This window comes from Hylobates moloch, unplaced genomic scaffold, assembly GCF_009828535.3.
Source record: "Hylobates moloch isolate HMO894 unplaced genomic scaffold, HMol_V3 SCAFFOLD_23, whole genome shotgun sequence".
Lineage (NCBI taxonomy): Eukaryota > Metazoa > Chordata > Mammalia > Primates > Hylobatidae > Hylobates > Hylobates moloch.
The window spans coordinates 4,896,729-4,917,495 of record NW_026652298.1 but is presented as its reverse complement, the minus strand read 5'-3'; the positions used below and the strand labels follow the sequence as shown (position 1 = coordinate 4,917,495).

The 20,767-nt window shown below is 39.2% G+C and overlaps 1 protein-coding gene across 1 annotated transcript in view; it reads left to right on the top strand.

Annotated features, from left to right (window-relative positions):
• Positions 1-19,887, top strand: part of CDC20B (cell division cycle 20B) — a 64,013-nt gene extending 44,126 nt beyond the window's left edge. The window contains exons 9-14 of the mRNA XM_032144918.2: positions 2,818-3,014; positions 4,084-4,178; positions 6,390-6,615; positions 10,859-10,984; positions 11,490-11,595; positions 18,535-19,887. Of these exons, the coding sequence (XP_032000809.1) occupies positions 2,818-3,014; positions 4,084-4,178; positions 6,390-6,615; positions 10,859-10,984; positions 11,490-11,595; positions 18,535-18,635 (851 nt within the window). The 3' untranslated portion in view covers positions 18,636-19,887. The remainder of the gene's footprint in view (positions 1-2,817; positions 3,015-4,083; positions 4,179-6,389; positions 6,616-10,858; positions 10,985-11,489; positions 11,596-18,534) is intronic.
• The last annotated feature ends 880 nt before the right edge of the window (positions 19,888-20,767 follow it).

Below are 20,767 nucleotides of genomic sequence, written 5' to 3'. Positions count from 1 at the left end.
CACCCAGACTGGAGTGCAGTGGTTCAGGCTGGAGGCTGTAGAGGCTTACTGTAGCCTCTACCTCCTGGGCTCAAGTGATCCTCCTGCCTTAGCCTCCCAAGTAGCTGGGACCACAGGCACATACCACCATGCCCAGGTAATTTTCTGATTTTTTGTAGAGATGGGCTCTTACTTTACTCCCCAGGCTAGTCTTGAACTCCTTGGGCTCAAGTGATCCTCCCACCTTGGCCTCCCAAAGTGCTGGGATTACAGGTGTGAGCCACTGTGTCTGGCCTGTCATGCATTTTATATTTACATACACTGAAAACCATCCAATTGTAAACGTTTTAAAATTTAGAAAGTATTTAAATAGCTTAAGAGGAAAAAATGGCTCTTGTGTTTACCTAAATATTTACCAATTTCAGTGTTCTCCTTCATTTCTGAAGATCCAAGTTTCTCTTTCATATAATGTCCCTTTAGCCTGAAGAGCTTCCTTTAGCAGTTCTTGCAGATCAGGTCTGTTGGCACAGACTTCTGTTAGATTTTCCATCTTCCAGTTTATGAGATTTTTGCTGGATGTAGAATTCTGGGTTGAAAGATCCACCACTACTCCCTACCCCCAGCATTTAAAAGATGTTGTTCCATTGACTGTGGCCTCCATGGTATCTGGTGAGAACCCCATGGTCATCTTGTTATCTTGCTTCTAAGACCTGGCTCTACTTACACATATGTTAGATTTTTGGATATTATTCCACAATTCGCTGAGGCTTCATTTTTTAACAAATTTTTTCTCCACATTCTTTAGATTGAATAATTTCTGTTATCTATATTCAAGTTTACTCTTTCTTCTATCACCTCTATCCTGCTATTCAGCATATCCAAGGAATTTTTCAGATATTATATTTTTCCATTTTAAAGTTTGTATTTTATGGTTTTTGTATATTTGATTTCCATTTTAGAGCTTTGTTTTATGGTTTCTATTTTCTTTACTTAGAAAATGCTTTTGATTTTTCTGTTTATCTGTTAAAGCTTCGTATAAAGATTCATATGAATTTTCATTCATTTCATGTGTGTTTTTCTTCACTTCATGGAGAATATAATGGCTGCTTTAAAGTCTTTGATAATTTCTAATCTAACTGTGGGTAGATTTCCAGATTTGGAATTCTCACAATTTAGAAGGAGCTAGAAATGTGGTAATAATTCTCAACCCTTGGCTGCACAGTGAATTCACCTGGGGAGCTTTAAAACAACTGCCATATATCCCCAGGCTCTACTCTACCAACTAAATCAGCATCCATAGTGTTACAGACTCCCCAGCTGATCCTAATACACAGTCAGAATTGAGAACTGCTGGCTAGAGGTGCTGGGTTTTCACTTAGTACAAAAACTAACAATATCAACAGTAATTGGCTCTCAGGCCTTTGAGAAGACAATGGGCTGTGAAAACTCCAATGCTACCTAGGTCACCTTGGAGTTTTCATCTGTTGGTTATGTTTTGCCTTTACATTTATCCAGTAATTTTGAATTGTGTCTGGATATTGTAGATGTTATGTTATAGTCACTGGGTCCCGTGGAGAATGTTGATGTTTTGTTCTGGTTGATGTTTTTGTTCTAGTTGGGTTCACATTTTAAGTTTTGTCTTGCCACTTGTGGGTGGTGTTCCAAATCTTAGATCAGTTTCTTAAACTTTGACCATGCTGGTTTGGGTCTGTATCTCATATATGTGGATCAGAGCCTAGGCTGAGACTTGTATGGATGTTTCAAATCTCAGTTCATTTCTTAAAGCCTTTGCTAAGCTGATTTGAGTCTCTTCTGCATGTAGATGATTTGGGGGTAAGGCTGAGATGTGTGTGAATTAATACACTCACACTCAGAGGATCTCTTTCTTTTGGCTTTCCCGTGTCTAGGACTTTCCCCTCATACTGGTATCAGTTCTATGCCTCAGGCTCTTTTCCATGGTTTCTCTGACCAGAAAGATGGTGGCCTTTTTGTCAGAGTCTTCGCTGGCACTCCATGACTGGGGCCTGTCCTCAGGGCAAAGGTGTGGAAGAAGAAAAGTGGGAAACTCACCCCCCCCGCCAGCTTGCTTCTCCAAATTTTGACTCCCTTACTTAGTTTACTGCTTTTCCTTACTCTCCAGGGTCTCCAGGTGTTTGTTTTTTATATTTCATTTAGAGTTTATATTTATCATGGGGAGGGAATGTATTGTAGGGGTTTTAACTACTGTAGGGGAACTGGTGTGCTACTTAGTTTTATACTGATACATGTCAGGAGTTTCTGACTGATAAGAAAATCTTATTTTATATTTTAATAAATGGTCATACAAATATGTTTTCTCTTAGCAGTCAAAGATTTCTTATTAGTATAAGCTATAGAATACTGTTGAGAACGTGTAGGTATCATACATGAACCACCACCTCTTCTAGCTGGGTGGTGTTTTTGGGTAGAAATGATGGTGGCATCTCCCATATAGATATTCTAGGTCCAAGGGTGTCTCCATAAGAATTATGTGCTTTTAATTTTTACTGATCTGTTAAACGAAGTCTACATGTACTAATAATGGTAGATGAATCTGCCAAGTTCTTTAAATGGCTCTAAATAAGTATATTTCAGTGTTAATAATAAGCATTATTGCTTATTAGACTGTGAGTGTTGACACCAGATTCTACTCCAGTTTTCATTTTTGAACTTTTAAGGATTTTCTTGGTTCCATGTTTCCGTTTTCCAGCTAACCAGGGGGATGGTATTAGTCTTTTTCCCCTACCTATAAAGTTGTTTATTTGAACATGTTTTCATTTGGCTGTATAATTATACTAATTTGAAGTGCTTTTCTTATAGATCTGAATATCCTAGACTGGAGTTTTCAGAATCTTGTTGCCATAGCCCTGGGCTCTGCTGTATACATCTGGAATGGGGAGAACCGCAATGGGATTGAAAACATAGACTTAAGTCTCACTTGTAACTATATCTCTTCTGTGTCCTGGATAAAAGAGGGAACTTGCCTGGCAGTTGGCACCAGCGAGGGAGAAGTGCAAGTACTGGCCAGTTTTTTTTTTTTCTCATCATGTTCTCTGTGTATTATTACACTGTAATTGACTTTTAATAACAAGTTAGTGTAAAATAGAGAAACTAGATGTGGCTCTTGAAGTATGGGGAATAAAAGGAGATGACATTCTCCTTTTTTTTTTTTTTTTTTTTTTACTGAATGGTTTCTAATGAAAACTTAAGGATACTCTGGTTAGTTCCCACTACAATCTTTCTGTCATATTTAAAAATATATTTTCTCTGAAACTAAAGTTGGGCTTGTATAATCTCCACTTTTGGAGCTTTGGAGAGAGGAAGATACTTTCAGTTCTCCTTTTCACCTGAAGCCGTGATTAGGAGTACAGTTATAGAAAATGAGTGAATTTTTTTTTTCTGATAGGCTCCTTGAGATAGGGGTTTATCAAATTTCCATAAATCTATCTAATTTCTCATTATTATTATTTATTACCAATAGAATAAACAATATCACTCATGTGCAAATGATTTAGGAGGGCCACAGATAGCTCTCTCACTGCTTTCTCATCTCTGCAGTGATAATGAATGCTGTGAAGTCTATGTCATGATTTCTTCTTACACCAAAGTTGTCATTCCCCATGTGGATCAGAATATTATCTGTAGCTGGCAGGAAGGGAGTCTCTTAGCAGTAAGTGGAATTACTGATTCTAGGAAGTGTCCGGGTACCCACATCTTATTAATACATTTGTTGGTAACTGTGGGTAGATTTCCAGATTTGGAATTCTTACAATTTAGAAGGAGCTAGAAATGTGGTAATAATTCTCAACTCTTAGCTGCACAGTGAATTCACCTGGGGAGCTTTAAAACAACTGCCATATATCCCCAGGCTCTACTCTACCAACTAAATCAGCATCCATAGTGTTACAGACTCCCCAGCTGATCCTAATACACAGTCAGAATTGAGAACTGCTGGCTAGAGGTGCTGGGTTTGTCACTTAGTACAAAAACTAACAGTATCAACAGTAATTGGCTCTCAGGCCTTTGAGAAGACAATGGGCTGTGAAAACTCCAATGCTACATAACTCTCCTTGTTCATTTTTTCAGTTATGGGATGTGGTAACTAAACAGCGGCTGAGAAATATGCTTGGTCATTTGTCAGTAGTTGGGGCTCTGAGCTGGAATCACTTTATCCTCAGCAGGTAAGAAGCGTCTTGTTGGAGACAGTTATGTTTGTATTAACAATTGATGATGGGGCCTGAGTAAACAATTATAATATTCAAAACCTAAACCAATCAAAAATAAAATAGGCCATTGGACTTAATATCAGGTATGATCCCACCCTCTCAGATATTCAGATCTGCTGGTGATGTAAGTGTCTTGGTGGCCACATGTACCATGTGTGCCTTCTGCATGGGATGCACTAAATTGTTCAGGTAAAATGTGAAACTCCCTTCAAGCAAAAGGTTTCTCTGTGCTAAGTAATAGGTACTAAAGGGATATTTTGCTGAAATCAAGTATTTATTGCTATCAGTATCTACACTATGGGATACGTTAAGCTCTCTGGGGCACATTTCCAATTCATAGACCCACAGAAATTAGAGCAGAAGGAACCTTACAGATTATCCTGTTCAGTAGTTCTCAAACTTGAACATGCATCAGAATCACCTGGAGGGCTCCTCAAAACGCAGATTGCTGGCTTCACTTGAGGGAGTTCAGGTTCATTAGGTCTTGAGGGGCTGATGATTGGCATTTCTCATTTCCCAAGTGATGCTGATGATACATCCCTTTGAGAACTAGTGATTTAGTTTAACTGCTTCTTTTTAACCAGAAAAATTAAGTGACTTTTTCCTATGAGCCTACATAACTGGTCTAAATATATATTGCTTTTAACCATAGCCATTCATTTTCATATTGTAGTTCTTAAGGTTAAGGTAGACTTAAGTTAGATAAATCCCAAAGACTTTTTTTTTTTTTTGAGATGGAATCTCGCTGTGTCACCTAGGCTGGAGTTCAGTGGCATGATCTCGGCTCACTGCAACCTCCGCCTCCTGAGTAGCTGGGACTATAGGCACCCACCACCATGCCTGGGTAATTTTTGTATTTTTAGTAGAGATGGGGTTTCACTGTGGTGGCCAGGATGGTCTCGAACTCCTGACCTTGTGATCCGCCCGCCTTGGCCTGCCAAAGTGCAGGGATTACAGGTGTGAGCCACCGTGCCTGGCCATCCCAAAGACTTTTAAAATGTATTTAAGTAATTTGATGTAAACTTGAGACTTGAATATCTTGTTTTTGGCCAGACTTAAAACAACTTCGTTATTGCAGTCAATTATGTACTCAAGCTCCTTTTCTAATCTGCATTGTTAAAGTTTAGTTTTATTATCCACGAGGAAAATGAACAGATCCTTTCTTATGATAATAGCAGCTAACATTTTCAGACTACTCTGTGCCAGGCACTGTGCTATACTTTTTATGTGTGTAATTTCATTTTAATCACTGCAGTAACGTGATAAGGTGGTCTCTTACCCTCAATTTTGTTTTTTCAAATGAGTAAACTAAGACACTAGCCTGAAGTCACATGGTTAGTAAGTGACAGAGTTGGAATAACCCAGCTGTTCTGGCTCCAGAGCCCATATTGTTAATCACAATGCTGTTCAGCATTGCATAGTTTTAAACAGTGTGACACTGGACTTTGAGAAATGTCTGAAATAATTGTGGAACATCATTTACTTACTCCTTAGAGAAAATTAAATTAATCCAGAAAGAGTTCATTATCTTTGAAAAAGTGATGTGATCTTTGGTTGTTTAGATTCACACCACTGAGCATGAATGGAGACATTATCCACTGATTAGGAATCATATTGCAGTTTGCTGTGACATTCAATTGGTTTTAAACTTCTTTTACATATTAGTACCTTTAGCAAAACTAAGAATGGATCTATAGGTTAATAGGAATCTACCTGTTAGAAATTTATTTCCTTTTTCTGTGTCTAACATTTTACTATAAATATATACTGAAACCATTTAATTGAGATAATCTGAAATATTCAAAGTTGCAGAAAAGTATTAATATTTCCTAGGTCCCATATATAAACTACTATTTGGGAAAATCTGGTAATCTTCTCAGCTTATTTTTCCATCGCTGCCTACATCAGATTAAAGTCATTAGAAACATCTATCAAAGGATATTTTTAAATCTAGACTTCAAACTCTGCCAGACAAATCAATTTCACTTGTGAAAAGAATCCTCCAGGCAGAACACTCCATCCTTATTAACCCAAGGAATCTCCACCTGTGTTTTGAATCTGTCCTAGGGGTCTTTCAGAAGTTTTACTTTGAACTGTGCTTTCCTCCATGTTTTCAAATGTTTATGTAGCAACAGGGCTTAATTTTTTTGTTACGTAAACTTGCAGTGGGTCAAGACTGGGGCGTGTTTATCATCACGATGTTCGGGTAGCCCAGCATCATGTTGGAACACTTCACCACAAGCAAGCTGTGTGTGCTCTGAAGTGGTCACCGGATGGCAGACTGCTTTCCAGCGGCTGCAGTGATGGACTGCTGACAATATGGCCCCACGATCCAGGTGCCAGTGCACAGGGCCAGCCGCTGAAAGTCATACCCCAGGCTACAGCAGTCAAGGTAAGAAACCCAATAGATTTCTAGGTTTCCTGTTACTCGGAGGCCACTGGGTATCCTTCACATATAAAAAGAAAATGATTAAGCCAATATTTTGAGATTTTTCTTTCTCTAGAATTTGCTTTGGAGTTTGTAATCGCTCTCCTGAAAGACAACCCTATTTATACTTTCCACTGGTCAGATCTTTTAGTTGTAGGTGACTGAAATCAAAGTCAAACTTAAGCTTAAGCATAAAAGTAAATCTATTTTTTTCATGTAACTATGGAGTCCTGGGTACTTACAGCTGGTTTTAAATATCAGCTGGATCTAAGGCTTTGAGTAATGTCATTTGGGCCCATCTTTTTAGCTCTTGGCTCTGCTTATCTCTGGTTTCATTCTTCCTTCAGACTTCATTTTCTGGGCAAGATGGCTCTTGGCAGCTTCAGATTCAGATTCTTCCAGATGGGCGCTGGATAAGAAGCCATCTTTCCTTATAGCTCTGGTGGAAATGTGCCAGGGAGGACTCTAATCTGCCTTTGGTCACATTCTCATCTCTCAGTTAATAATTGTGGCCAGAGAGATGGGCACACTGACAGGCCTGGGTCCCAAGCTCACACGTAAGAAAGGAGACCCACTGTCAGAAGATGGCAGGGTGCTGTGGAGTTAGATCAATGCTCCACCATGTTCTGCATAATTATTTATGTCTCTGACTTTTAAATTCTTATTTCTAGTAAAAAAAAATCCATACTTTCCTTCTTGAGGACTTGGTGACACAGATGTATGTCTTGACCTCAACATAGTCCCAGAATATATGTCGCTCACAGAGCAAAGAAATGATTCTACCTTATTAACAGTAAGCAAATTTATTACAAGAGGATTTAAAAGTTATTACAGGGCTTCCTAATATAGGATGAAATATATAGTGACTGCTGCCACTACATTGTGCTGGCCCAATATTCCTGGCTTGTGGTTTTTCATGTCTACAGGATATTGAGAATGATGATTGGTCCAAATTCCCAGTATTCATGACTTGAAAAAAAGTAGGCAAAATATATGTAAAATATTCTGTCTGAAAACAACATACAAAACCAAACAAAAAAATAGTTGAAAACCCAAGCCAAACAAGACAAGTTACATTTTTAAATGCCTTGTCAAAAATCTGATGCACTAAACTACTAAATGGGAGTCCTTTTCACTAAGTCTCCGGAAACCAGAGAAAGCCAAGCCTCCTGGGAGTCAGCACCTGGGGAATCACTGAACAGTCACCAGTCGTGTCTCTTCAGTCAACAGCTAACCAACTGGTGGAGCAGGAGTAGACTTTGCAGGTTGACATCTGCGTGATTCCTCTCATGGTGTAGCTTCTAGTTTTGCCAAAATATTTGTTATAAAAGCTATCTGGAAGTTTAGGGTATTTAAGAAAATGATTATTAATAAATATAAAAAATTATTATCCATCATATGGTAAAACTGGGGTCCATGGGCTCAGGGGAGTTTCTGAGCCTCTTGAAATTGCAAAATTTTGTGTTCTGTGAAATAGCCCTCTTCTCCAGCCTAATCAGAGGTGGAGAATGGTTATTTGAAAAAGACAATTAAAGCAGGGAACTTTAACTTATGATATATATTGTAGATATTTTATTTTGACTGAAAACATTACATTCACCAGATTTATTAAACTGTACATTAATTCACCATATGAGACCAAGGCCTTTACTTTGAGTGTAGGTAGGCTGATGAGAATTCATCATTGTCTTTCTTGTATGAACTATAACCATATTTCATTGTTCAAGGTTTCTATTTATAGTATCTGTCTGGTTATCTGTTGCTGTGCAACAAATTACTCAAAAACTTAGTGGCTTAAAACAATAATCATTTCATTATCTTTTATGGTTTCCTGGGTAAGGATTCTGGGAAAATGTCATCTGAGCAGTTCTGGCTCAGAATCACTCATGAGGTTGCAGTCAGACAGCATTGGAAGCTAAAAGTGTGGGGGGCTGGACCAGTTGTTTGCCGGCTGGCTGCGCATGCTCCTTCTTGTAATTCCAGAGCATCTTCATGTTGTGTGGGCTGATTTGGGTTTCCTCACAACATGGTTGCCTCAAGCCAGTTGGAGTTTGTGCTCCAGGGCAATAGGTCCAGTGCTTCAGAGAGCAAGGTGAAAGCGGTAACACCTTTTATTAATATAACCCAATTTTGCAATTCATGCAGTGTCACTTTTGTCACATTTATTGGTTCCAGGTTAGTCACAAGTCCTCCCAGATTCAAAGGTAGAGGAATTAGATTGTACCTATTGATGGAGGGAATGGGCAAGGCTTAGAAGGACTTGTTGGATGAAAGATAGTGTTGTAGCTATCTTTGGAAAATACAATCTGCCACAGAATCTTTAAAATAGAGTGAGGCCAGGTGCAGTGGCTCATGCCTGTAATCCCAGCACTTTGGGAGGCTGAGGTAGGTGGATCACTTGAGCCCCAGGGAGATCGAGGCTTCAGTGACCCCTGTGGTAACACTGCATGCACTCCATCCTGGGCAACAGAGTGAGACTGTGTCTTAAAAAAAAAAAAAAAAAAAAAAGCTTCCAAATTGTTTAATTTAGTTCATAGAAGTAACAATCATCTTTAGTCCAAATAAAGTAGGTGATTTAATTAAACATTTACATGTAATTTGATGAAATCACAGTTATAATAACAAGTTCACCTGTCATAAACAGGTTTGGCAAAACACAGTGGGCTCTATAAACCTACAGCTTAATTAGTGGGAGCAGAAGCGTGGAGCATTCTAGAGAACAGAAGATTAGCATGCTATGGGTAGGAGTAAATATCTTTTACAGAAGGAGTGGAGAACTTTGGTAAATTTAGCAAGTTGGTTAAATGAAGAATGAGAGGAACTATTGTATATTCAGATGTGTGTTTTCAAAAAATGGACTCAAACTTGTAAGAAAAGCATTAAGATGTAGGTGCTTAAATGGCAAAAAATTCACATGGTGGGAAGTGCTAGAGGAACATAAATACACAGAAAAAGGTTCATTCTTGCTAAGAAGAAAATAAATTACCCTTATAATCTGTTTTATAATTATTTTAATTTCACTAGATGTAAAATAACATTTTTAACTTCATATAACCTTTAGCCAGGGTGAAATTAGTATATTCATTGGATGCTGGTGCTGTAAAAAGTTATAACTGCTTGGAAAACTTTATGTCAACTCTTTTGAACTTTGGAATTTACTTAAAAATTTGTCAGAAAAAAAAGACACGTGGAATATATTCATTACAGTGTACTTTACGAGAGCAAACAACAAATAAAACACACGCACAAAAACAAAAAAAATACTCCTTTCCAAAAAAAATCAACCCAACCCAATACAAATCAAACCACAATACAACAAAAAACCAAAACAGATCCAGCATAAGCAGAACAAAAATTAATCAGGATACAATAACATGATGGAATATTATGGGATTGTTAAAAATTATAATTGTGAAAAGTATATTAAAACATGGAAAACTGTTTATATGATAGGTGAAAATAACAGAAAATAATCAAATAGTATAAACACTATGTTTGCTACTTTATAAAATATTTTTATGTGTAGAAGAGAAGATGCAAAAATGAAGGTAGTTACCAAGATGATTGATAAGGATACACAGATACATATAACTGTAGTATTTGTTAAAATGTCCTTTAAAGTGATTATTATTTGTAGTTTCAATTATCAATATAAATGTGTGATATTAAATCCTATTTTTTAGAATTAACTATAATTATAAATAAATAGAAGGCAATTTTATTTTCTGAACTGCCTTAAGATTTGAAGTGCTTGAGACTGTTGAGTTGTGAGCAATCACATATAGTTCTCTTTTCTCTTATCTGACCACTACCTAGAACATAAGGACACAGGTAGACAAATCAGAGAAAGCCTGCATTTTCAGAGCCAATTTGCAAGGGCACATGTAAACTACTCCAGCAGCAGATTTTTGCCCCATAGGATGTATTGCATGTAGTTTTTCAACTGTTATTACATAGTCTATGTTAAAAAATCCGCAATTGTTATCATCATTTGAGTTGTATTAGGTACCTTCCCTTCCAGAAGTGACCGCTAGTCCCTGAGGAGTAATCTCTGGAGGGTGCAGTTGCTCCTGCCTTTAGATAGCAGGCCCAGGAGAGCTGTGACAGGTGCAGACCTGGGGACTTGCTGCTTACCTAAGTGCATCACATTCATGAGTGCACCTTCTTTGAAGCTGACCTGTCTGTGCTATTATGTGAAACTTTAAAGGCCATGGATTGGTGTCCCTGGCAGTCTGGGGTCCTTGCCATTGGAGGAGGAATGAAGGATGGACGCTTACACATCTTGGATATAAATGCTGGGAAGAGCATCCAGACTCCAAGCACAAACTCACAGGTTAATATCTCCTCTGGGCTTCATCTTCATTTTGATCTTCTGGAATCTTGTGAAAATAGTTTACGACAGAGCCTATGCCCCCAACAAGCTCTCTTTCTCTATTGAGTCCATAAGGAATTTGAGTTCTCAAGAGTTTCTTTTTATTGTAAAAACCTCTTCATTTGTGAGTTCAAAGTTAATGTAATTTGTGTTTTCTTTTTTTCACATTTCCTTTCTTTCCCATCACTGCTTTGACCATGAACTTTGAGAGTAGTCTGGCTCTTCCTGGCCAATGATCACAGTTCACTTAAATTCTTCCATTTATTGCACCTAAGCCTATTTGTATACTTGGTCCTTTGTTGCCTTGGGATAAACTTTCCTAGAATGGTTGTAATTTCTTTAACATCCTACCCCAGCTGTACTGGAGGTTGGGTCATGGACAGTGCATACTGCCTATAACCAGTTTAACTATATTCATAAGGAGTCAGAAATTGCAATAATTATCTATTTTTTATCATTATTACAGATTTGTTCCTTAATCTGGCTACCTAAGACAAAGGAGATTGCAACTGGCCAAGGTACTCCCAAGAATGATGTGACTGTGTGGACCTGTCCCACTGTGTCCAGGTCAGGTGGGTTTTTTGGTAAGCAAATGGGTGAGTAAAATGTCATGCACCTATAGCAAAGTGAGCTGTTGTTTGGGAGAAAAGCCCTGAATGAAAGATTTTCTCCTTCTGGTTTTTCTAAGTACATATTTCATCAGAGGAAAAAGTCCTACACCCACCCTACCTCAGAGAACGTATAGTTGAATGTTTCTGAATTTGACTAAGATTGTTCATCACTTTAAATTAAGTCATCTCCTCCTTGCATATGTATATGAATGATGGAGTGGTGATCTTGGGCAGCTTTTGAACTCGAGTTAGCATCACAAATCATCTTATTTTGAAGAAAAACCAGCAGTGTAGAATGGGTGGAAGATAAGGCGATCTGAAAGGGCAAGACATTATTATGTGTCAGGAGGCCACTGATGATCATGAGCTTCCTCTGTGAACATCTGCCCTTTCAAGGTAGACCACTATTCTTCTCAGCTTAGTTCTACAAACTTTTACTGGGTACTTCTTGAGAGAAAGACCCCATGATGGGGAGCGAGACCCAGGCCCTGTCCTCTGGGCCTTAAATCCCCTTTTGTGCAATCTAGAATGTTAAAGGGGGCTCAAGGGTGAGTAGAATATCTCCCCTACCCAGCCCAGGGAAACAGAAAGACAAAACTGGTGGTCGATGCAAGAACAGGGCACCGGCATCCAATCTCTTGTAGAACTCTGATTGTATATCCCATCTTTTTCCTCTCTCCACCCACTTGGCCTCCTGGCCAATCCCTGGGATTTACTTATTGATTATTTATTTATGAAGCATCTATTATGTGGGAGGTACTTTTTGGGGTGCTGGGGATGCACAGGTGAACAAGAGAGACAATATCCTTGCCTTCAGGGAGCCTACACCTTTGTGAGAGGAGACATGCAGAAAACAAATATATACAATGTTAGGTGGTAATAATACCATGACTCTCTTTGGAGATTCTGAGAATGTTAATGGGCAATAATGAAACAGCCTTATCAGATAGACTTCCTGCCTCTGATGATGAGCCTGACTGGACCTCAGCCTCAGAATGACCTTTGTATTCTTCAGCTGTCACACTCTGTGGCCTGGATCAGAATACAGGCAACTTTTAGCAGAGCCATTTTGGTGATCAGGTGCAAGTGTAGGAAGAGCATGAGTCAATCCTCATATTCTTAATCAAAAGACATGCAATTCCCTGGACCTTTTCAGATTAGAGAAGTATTGTAAATCAAGCCTTAAAATCTGGTTCTTTACAAAACTAATTCCAGCAGCTAGGTTGGGCCTTCAGCTAGGTGGGGGCATGTGATAGGATATTCAAATCAATTTGCTGATGCTTAGAATAAAGAATGTACTTACCAGGTGTATTTCCTTGTTTCTCTGGTCCTTACAAGCTATAAGTACTTTAGTTTTAACTCCTTGTGAATTTTTTCATTAATATTAGACAGAATTTCCAAGAGTGCATTTAACCTTTTCTCTTAAAATGCTTATAGTTGGAGATGAGGTTACTTTTGAGCTCTTAGACACTCATTTTCATCTCTAACCCATTAGTTTCTTCTACGTACAGTATTTCTCAAAAGTGTTTAGCAGTTATACAAAACATGCATACGAAGTTGTTAATACAAAAACATGCCATGTGGTCAGTAAGTTTGGAAATTTGGGGTTAAGCTAGAATGGTTTTTTCTTTTTCTTTCTTTTTTTTTTTTTTTTTGAGACAGAATCTCACTCTGTTGCCCAGGCTGAAGTTCAGTGGCACCATCTCGGCCCACTGCAACCTCTGCCTCCCAAGTTCAAGCGATTCTCCTGCCTCAGCCTCCCGAGTAGCTGGGACTACAGGCACCAACTACCACACCTGGCTAATTTCTGTGTATTTTTAGTAGAGACAGGGTTTCTCCATGTTGGCCAGGCTGGTCTCGAACTCCTGATCTTAGGTGATCCACCCACCTCGGCCTCCCAAAGTGCTGGGATTACAGGTATGAGCCACCACGCCTGGCCAGTGTTATCTTTCTTAGGGACCTTCCAAAGGCTTGGATAGATTATGTGTATTGTGCATCACCAAGAGAAGATGATAGCATTTGTTGTTTCCCAAACACATTTGGGAAATCTGTAGTGGGGGGCATCTTGAAGTATTTGTTCCATGAACACACTGAGGGAGCACTGCTGTGTCCCCTGGCCTAGGTATTTAATTTTTATGGCTTTCGTTGTGAGGCTGTGTTTCCATTGTGGGTCAAGAACAGCACTCTTGACATACACCTGATGATTGAGATCTGGATCAGGGTCTTCAAACTGGGGGTCATGACCATTGGATTATGAATGTAGTGAGCCAAGATCAGCAATAAAAAGTAAAATAGAATAGTGTAGGATGGGAAAATGGAAAATTAGATAGTATTTTATGAAACTTTTGTTATAGTTATGTAGTACACGTACGTGCCTGTGTAAGGGGTTGCTACATAAAATGTAGTTTTGGCTGTGGGTTGTGGTCACAAAGTTTGGAACAAAACTATTCTAGATTCTGATCACACCTTTACTAAGCGTTACCCTGTTAACCATAGTCATGATTTTTTTTGGGGGGAAAATTTTAGTTAAAGAGACCTCATCCACCTGACCACAGAAGAAAGGTAACTTATGATTATTCCCACCTACTCAAGAGTTGTAATTTTTTTTATTATTATTATACTTTAGGCTTTAGGGTACATGTGCACAATGTGCAGGTTTGTTACATATGTATCCATGTGCCATGTTGGTTTGCTGCACCCATTAACTCGTCATTCAGCATTAGGTATATCTCTTAATGCTGTCCCTCCCCCCTCCCCCCCCCCAACACAGTTCCTGGAGTGTGATGTTCCCCTTCCTGTGTCCATGAGTTCTCATTGTTCAATTCCCACCTATGAGTGAGAACATGCGGCGTTTGGTTTTTTGTCCTTGCGATAGTTTACTGAGAATGATGTTGGAGTAGGTAGCTTTTTAGCTTATAGGGTGAGATCTGGCTTTTGGCTGGTTTCATCATTCCATGTATCAATATGTGGTCTCATTTATGACTATAGTTGCAGAAAGAAGACAACATTTTCATGCTTTCAGTGTCTGTATTCTTAGAACTTGAGAAAATAAACCCTAAAAAGGACCTTTGTCCGAGATAAGACGACATTTCCCACTGTCTGGTAAATTAAGATTGTCACTGATGTGAGAGAAAAACTTCAAGAATGCCTTTGCATCCAATCCAAATGCCATTTTCCTAACCAATTCTAGAAGTAGCTTTCCAATTTTTAAGTCAAGATAGTTTTCAGTACATGCTTTAGAAAAGATTGGGATTTCCCCCCAACGTTATTCCTTTTCCCTTTTTCTCTTCATCATAACACAAAAGAGTGAAGGCATATTTATTACCTATTATATTTATTGAATAGACTTTTCTTTCTTAATAATTTAAAAGCATTAGTGCAGCCTGGGCAACATGGTGAGACTCCATTTCTAGAAAAATTACAAAAATTAGCCAGACGTGGTGGCACTCTCCTATAGTCCCAGCTATTTGAGAGGCTGAGGTGGAAGGATCACTTGAGTCCAGGAGGTTGAGGCTGCAGTGAGCTGTGTTTGCAACACTGCACTCCAGTCTGGGTGACAGAGTGAGACCCTGTCTCAAAATAAATAAATAAATAAAAACATTAGAGTAATGTTCTATTATATATTTATCCTCTTCTTTTTAAGAGGCTGGATCTTGCTATGTTGCCCAGGCTGGAGTGCAGTGGCTATTCACAAGCTTGATCATAGTGCATTGTAGCCTCAAACACCTTGCTTCAAGTGACCCTCCTGAGTAGCTGGGACTGCAGGTGTGTGCCACTGTGTCCATCTCCTATATTTATCCTTTTAAAACAACTGAATCAAGTTGCTTTTCGTTTATATGGTTTTATTATTTTTTAGATAATAGACAGTGGTCTTCCATAAAAAAAGAGATTCTTTCGTCAGGGTTTGGAGTGTGGTCTGAATAGTCACAGCATTGAATTGGATCCTAGTTCTGGCTCTGTCATTAATTAGCTGTGTGACCTTGGGCAACACATTTGGTATCCCCAAATCTTTTCCCTCACCTATAAAGTAAGGGGCCTGCATTGTCTTTATAAATGTAAACTTCTTTATGTCACAACACACCCAGGGCCAATCCCATGTCCCCTTGGAGGCACCCTTTACTGGTGCGTGTGTGTGTGGTGTGTGTGTATGCGTGTGTGTGTGTGTGTATGCGCACGCATGTGCATAGGCACAAAGGAGAGTGTTGGGAGTGATGTGTGTAGAAAAATAAGTGTCTTAAATATGTCTCTCTTGGGAGCGGAATAGTGTTTTCACACTCCTTTCTGCTGAGAACCTTGTATCAGAGTACATGATCATTTCCGAAATTCCAGCTCTCCATTGAGTCGTAGGCAGTACTGGTCCTTTGAGCAGTGACCACCCATCTAGTTTGATTTCAGCTGTGCCCACAAATACCTACGCATTCAGAATCATATCTGACTTCCTTTCCTCCCTCATTCTCCTAGCCTCAGGCTCCTTTCATAGAGTCAGCATCACCTATTTTGGCCTAAAGTTTTGATCATTAAAGTCACTGTTGGATTGGGCCAGATTTTGCAAAGCATTTTCTTTTCTTTTTTTTTTTTATTATTATACTTTAGGTTTTAGGGTACATGTGCACAATGTGCAGGTTTGTCACATATGTATCCATGTGCCATGTTGTTTTGCTGCACCCATTAACTCGTCATTTAGCATTAGGTATATCTCCTAATGCTGTCCCTCCCCCCTCCTCCCACCCCACAACAGTCCCCGGAGTGTGATGTTCCCCTTCCTGTGTCCATGAATTCTCATTGTTCAATTCCCACCTATGAGTGAGAACATGCGGTGTTTAGTTTTTTGTCCTTGCGATAGTTTACTGAGAATGATGTTTTCCAGTTTCATCCATGTCCCTACAAAGGACATGAACTCATCACTTTTTATGGCTGCATAGTATTCCATGGTGCATATGTGCCACATTTTCTTAATCCAGTCTATCGTTGTTGGACATTTGGGTTGGTTCCAACTCTTTGCTATTGTGAATAGTGCCACAATAAACATACGTGTGCATGTGTCTTTATAGCAGCATGATTTATAGTCCTTTGGGTATATACCCAGTAGTGGGATGGCTGGGTCAAATGGTATTTCTAGTTCTAGATCCCTGAGGAATCGCCACACTGACTTCCACAGTGGTTGAACTAGTTTACAGTCCCACCAACAGTGTAAAAGTGTTCCTATTTCTCCACATCCTCTCCAGCACCTGTTGTTTCCTGACTTTTTAATGATGGCCATTCTAACTGGTGTGAGATCCCTTCCTTACACCTTATACAAAAATTAATTCAAGATGGATTCAAGACTTACGTGTTAGACCTAAAACCATTAAAACCCTACAAGAAAACCTAGGCAATACCATTCAGGACATAGGCATGGGCAAGGACTTCATGTCTAAAACACCAAAAGTAACGGCAACAAAAGCCAAAATTGACAAATGGGATCTAATTAAACTAAAGAGCTTCTGCACAGCAAAAGAAACTACCATCAGAGTGAACAGGCAACCTACAGATTGGGAGAAAATTTTTGCAACCTACTCATCTGACAAAGGGCTAATATCCAGAATCTACAATGAACTCAAACAAATTTACAAGAAAAAAACAAACAACCCCATCAAAAAGTGGGCGAAGGACATGAACAGACACTTCTCAAAAGAAGACATTTATGCAGCCAAAAAACACATGAAAAAATGCTCATCATCACTGCAAAGCATTTTCCAAGGAGCACTAGTCCCTTGAGATGCTCAAATTAAAAGAACTCTGTGGTCAGACAAGTCTGAGAAGTACTGCCTATTATAGCCTCATCTCCAAAACATTTGTAATGCTTCTAGTAGTCCTAAAATAAAGAAATCATGAAATAAGGAAATGTTGAATTTTCTTAACTCAAAGCTTCCAAATTAGCATGAATATTAAACAGTCTTTTCATTTTTAATACCTATTAACCTCCCATGGGTTATGTGCCATAGAATGTTCTTTGGCAAATAATCATTTAACAGAAGGAGAAGTATTGTCTCCAGAATTTCCTAAGTGCGGCTCATGCATGCTCTGTGGGAGAGCTTTTTGGGTGCTTTTTCATTAAGCTGCTTCAGTTTATCTGATTAGTTTATTGAAACCTGGGGCCCAGTGGGATACTTCTGGGTGAGGGCTGGGATATGTGGCAGGAGCATGGCACTGTCATTCGCAGGAATGGGTGGATCAGAGAGGACAGAACTAACAACAGTATAGGGCATGAAGGGTGTGGTAGGCTGATAAGTGGTCTCCTAAAGGATACCCATGCTAAATCTCTGGAACCTCAGAATGGGACCTATTTAGAAATATTGCATTTGGGGATATCATTAAGGATCTTGAAATAAAATCATCCTGGATTATCCAGGTGGCCCTAAATCCAATGACAAGAATCCTTGTGAGGGACACACAGAGGAGAACAGACACACAGAAGAGGAGGAGACGTGGTCTCAGAGGCAGAGCCTGGAGTGATGTGGCCAGAAATCAATGACTGCCAATAGCTGCAAGGCACGGAATCCCCTCGAGAGCCTCCCTAGGGAGCACAGCCCCTGTGACCCCATGATTTCAGACTTCCCATCTCCAGAACTGTGAGAATCAATTTCTGTTGTTTTAAGCCACCCAATGGGTGGTAATTTGTTATGGCAGCCACAGGACACTGATAGAGGGGCAAGAGCACTGAGGGAGAAAACTGTCCCAGTCGGCCCTGACTGCTGTCTCCCAGCATGGCTCAGTTGGTGGCAGCTCTGAACCTGGTGGGTGTGGGAAAGCCCTTTATCCTGGGATGGGACTCATGGCCCCAACTTACATTGCCTACAATCCTGAGCAGCAGCCCATGTAACATGGAAGAGTATGAACTGTCTTTCCTTCTTCCCCCAGGCCACAGGGGCAGAGTGCTGCACCTGGCTTTGAGTCCAGACCAGACCCGGGTGTTTTCTGCTGCAGCTGATGGGACAGCCTCTGTATGGAATTGCTACTAGCACCCAGCCCCTCTAGGTTTCAGTTTCCTTATTTCTAAGTGAAGATGATGATGTTGGCTGTGTCTTCTCCATGGGGTTTTTATGAGTATCAAACAAGTTGAAATACTCTTCTTGGTGTGAATGCCTGTTCTCCTGTTCTTCTTTCGCAGATTGCTTTACTTGCTCTGCTTCCCAGAGATCGACTTCTTTTCTTCTCTGCTTTCTTCTTTCTGTCCCCTTCCTCCCCCTCCTCTTTTTCCTCCCATTCTTACCCCTTTCCAGAGATTCATTTTCACTACTTTATTCAGAATAACATCTACAGCAAAGATTTCTGCTTCTTTCCCATATGACTTTTCTCCCCAACTCCAAACCTCATATTTCTGATTGCCTCAGGATAGTTCCCTTTTGAGATACTTTCCTGTCTTTAGCTCAATCTCAACACATTGAAAACACAACTCATTCACTTGAAAAACACTTATTAAAATCTCACTATATGCTAGGCAGTATGTTAAGCATGCATATTACTCTCTCTAAAAATCAGTTCTGTAGGAATCCCTTTCCCCTCCTAATGGTCTCATCCTTATCCTGAACTCCTACTCAGGGAACCTCCTGATTATTCTGCTCTGTGCTTCCTCGGTTCACCCTTTGCTCTCTTTTCTTTTGCTTCACCTAGTCACATCCTGTGTGCCTGACAGCCGGTCTGCTGTAATCGTGTTAGAACTGATCCTCTTGACTCCACACCACTGCTAGGTTGAACATCTAAAAGTCCTGTGCTAATCCTCTCAGTCCCCTGCTCATCAACTCTCAAGGACACCCTCTTACCAAACACCTTTGACCTCAACCTCAGGAGTCCTGAGCCCAGGACTTGAAGTTAGGAGATCTGTTCTTGCCTTGGCTCTGACATAAATACACCCTGTAACCTTGGATGTGTTGCAACATCTGCAAGGATAGGAATTTGGATTTGATCACTGCTAAGATTCCTTCAAACTTGATCAGTTCACGGTTCTGTCTTTTGAATGTGAATTCCCATTCATCTCCTATATTAAGACTTTGGCTAAGTCTTGTGATTTCTTGACTTGTTGGAGCTTTTCTTCTAATCTGAATTCTTGCTTCTCTCTCCTTTTCCTTTACACACCCACACAAGTCCTAACCTCTCCAGGAAGTGTTTTGAAATGATGTTACCTGGGTTTGAGTTCTTGGCATTAGCCTGTATCATCTATTTGGTATTATTATACTATTATAGCTGTTTAAAAAAATCTTTTATTACTGTTTGAATCATTGGTTGTTTTGGTTTTAACATCCTGAGGAGTTTAAATTGAGGGCTTGAGGGAGCATGCGTTATATTTTTTGGTGCTCCTTCATATGTTCTACATGTGCCAGATAACAAATATTGGTTGATTATTTTTTTTTGCTTTGACATGAATTTTTTTTACTAATACATACCTATTCCCTATGTCCCCAAAATTGACACAACAAAACAAAAACTTTAAGAATTCAAAAGTAGAATAGTATATACCAGGGGAGTTTAGGACTCTTCTGTTAAATTAGTGTTAATTTGTCAATATATATTTTTATTTTCCCTGTTTTTTAAATTTAGATCTGTTTGGTAATGTTAGTAATTCTTGCCTTAGAAAATTTTAGGCCACTGAAAGCCACAGATATGATAGTTTTCTGAAATGCACACTCTTCTTTAATGGTTTTAATTTGATCTTCCTAATATGCCAGGTATAAACTGTAAGAAAATGTTTAGAAGAAAATGAGCAAAATGATTAGACCATTTCCAGTGTCTCCTGCCATTCTGTTCTGGATACTTCTGTTTTAATACTCTCATGACACTATGTCATGACCAAAGGGCACTTCTCTCAATTAATACTGGCATGTGAACAAGAGGCTCTCATTTAAGAAAAATATTAATATATCTGTTACTACGATTAGTTTTGTTGGGAAGTTTGGAATATGGTTTTCATAAAGAAAAAGGTAAGCTTTCAGATGGCACACAAAAACCTGGGCTACAACTTATTTTTAAATTTCGTAATTAAAAATTTTTCATGGAATAATAATTCACATATAGTAAAGCACATACATCTTAAGTTTATAGCTTGATGAGTTTTAAATTTATGAATAAATAACTGTGTAACCAACATCTAGATCAA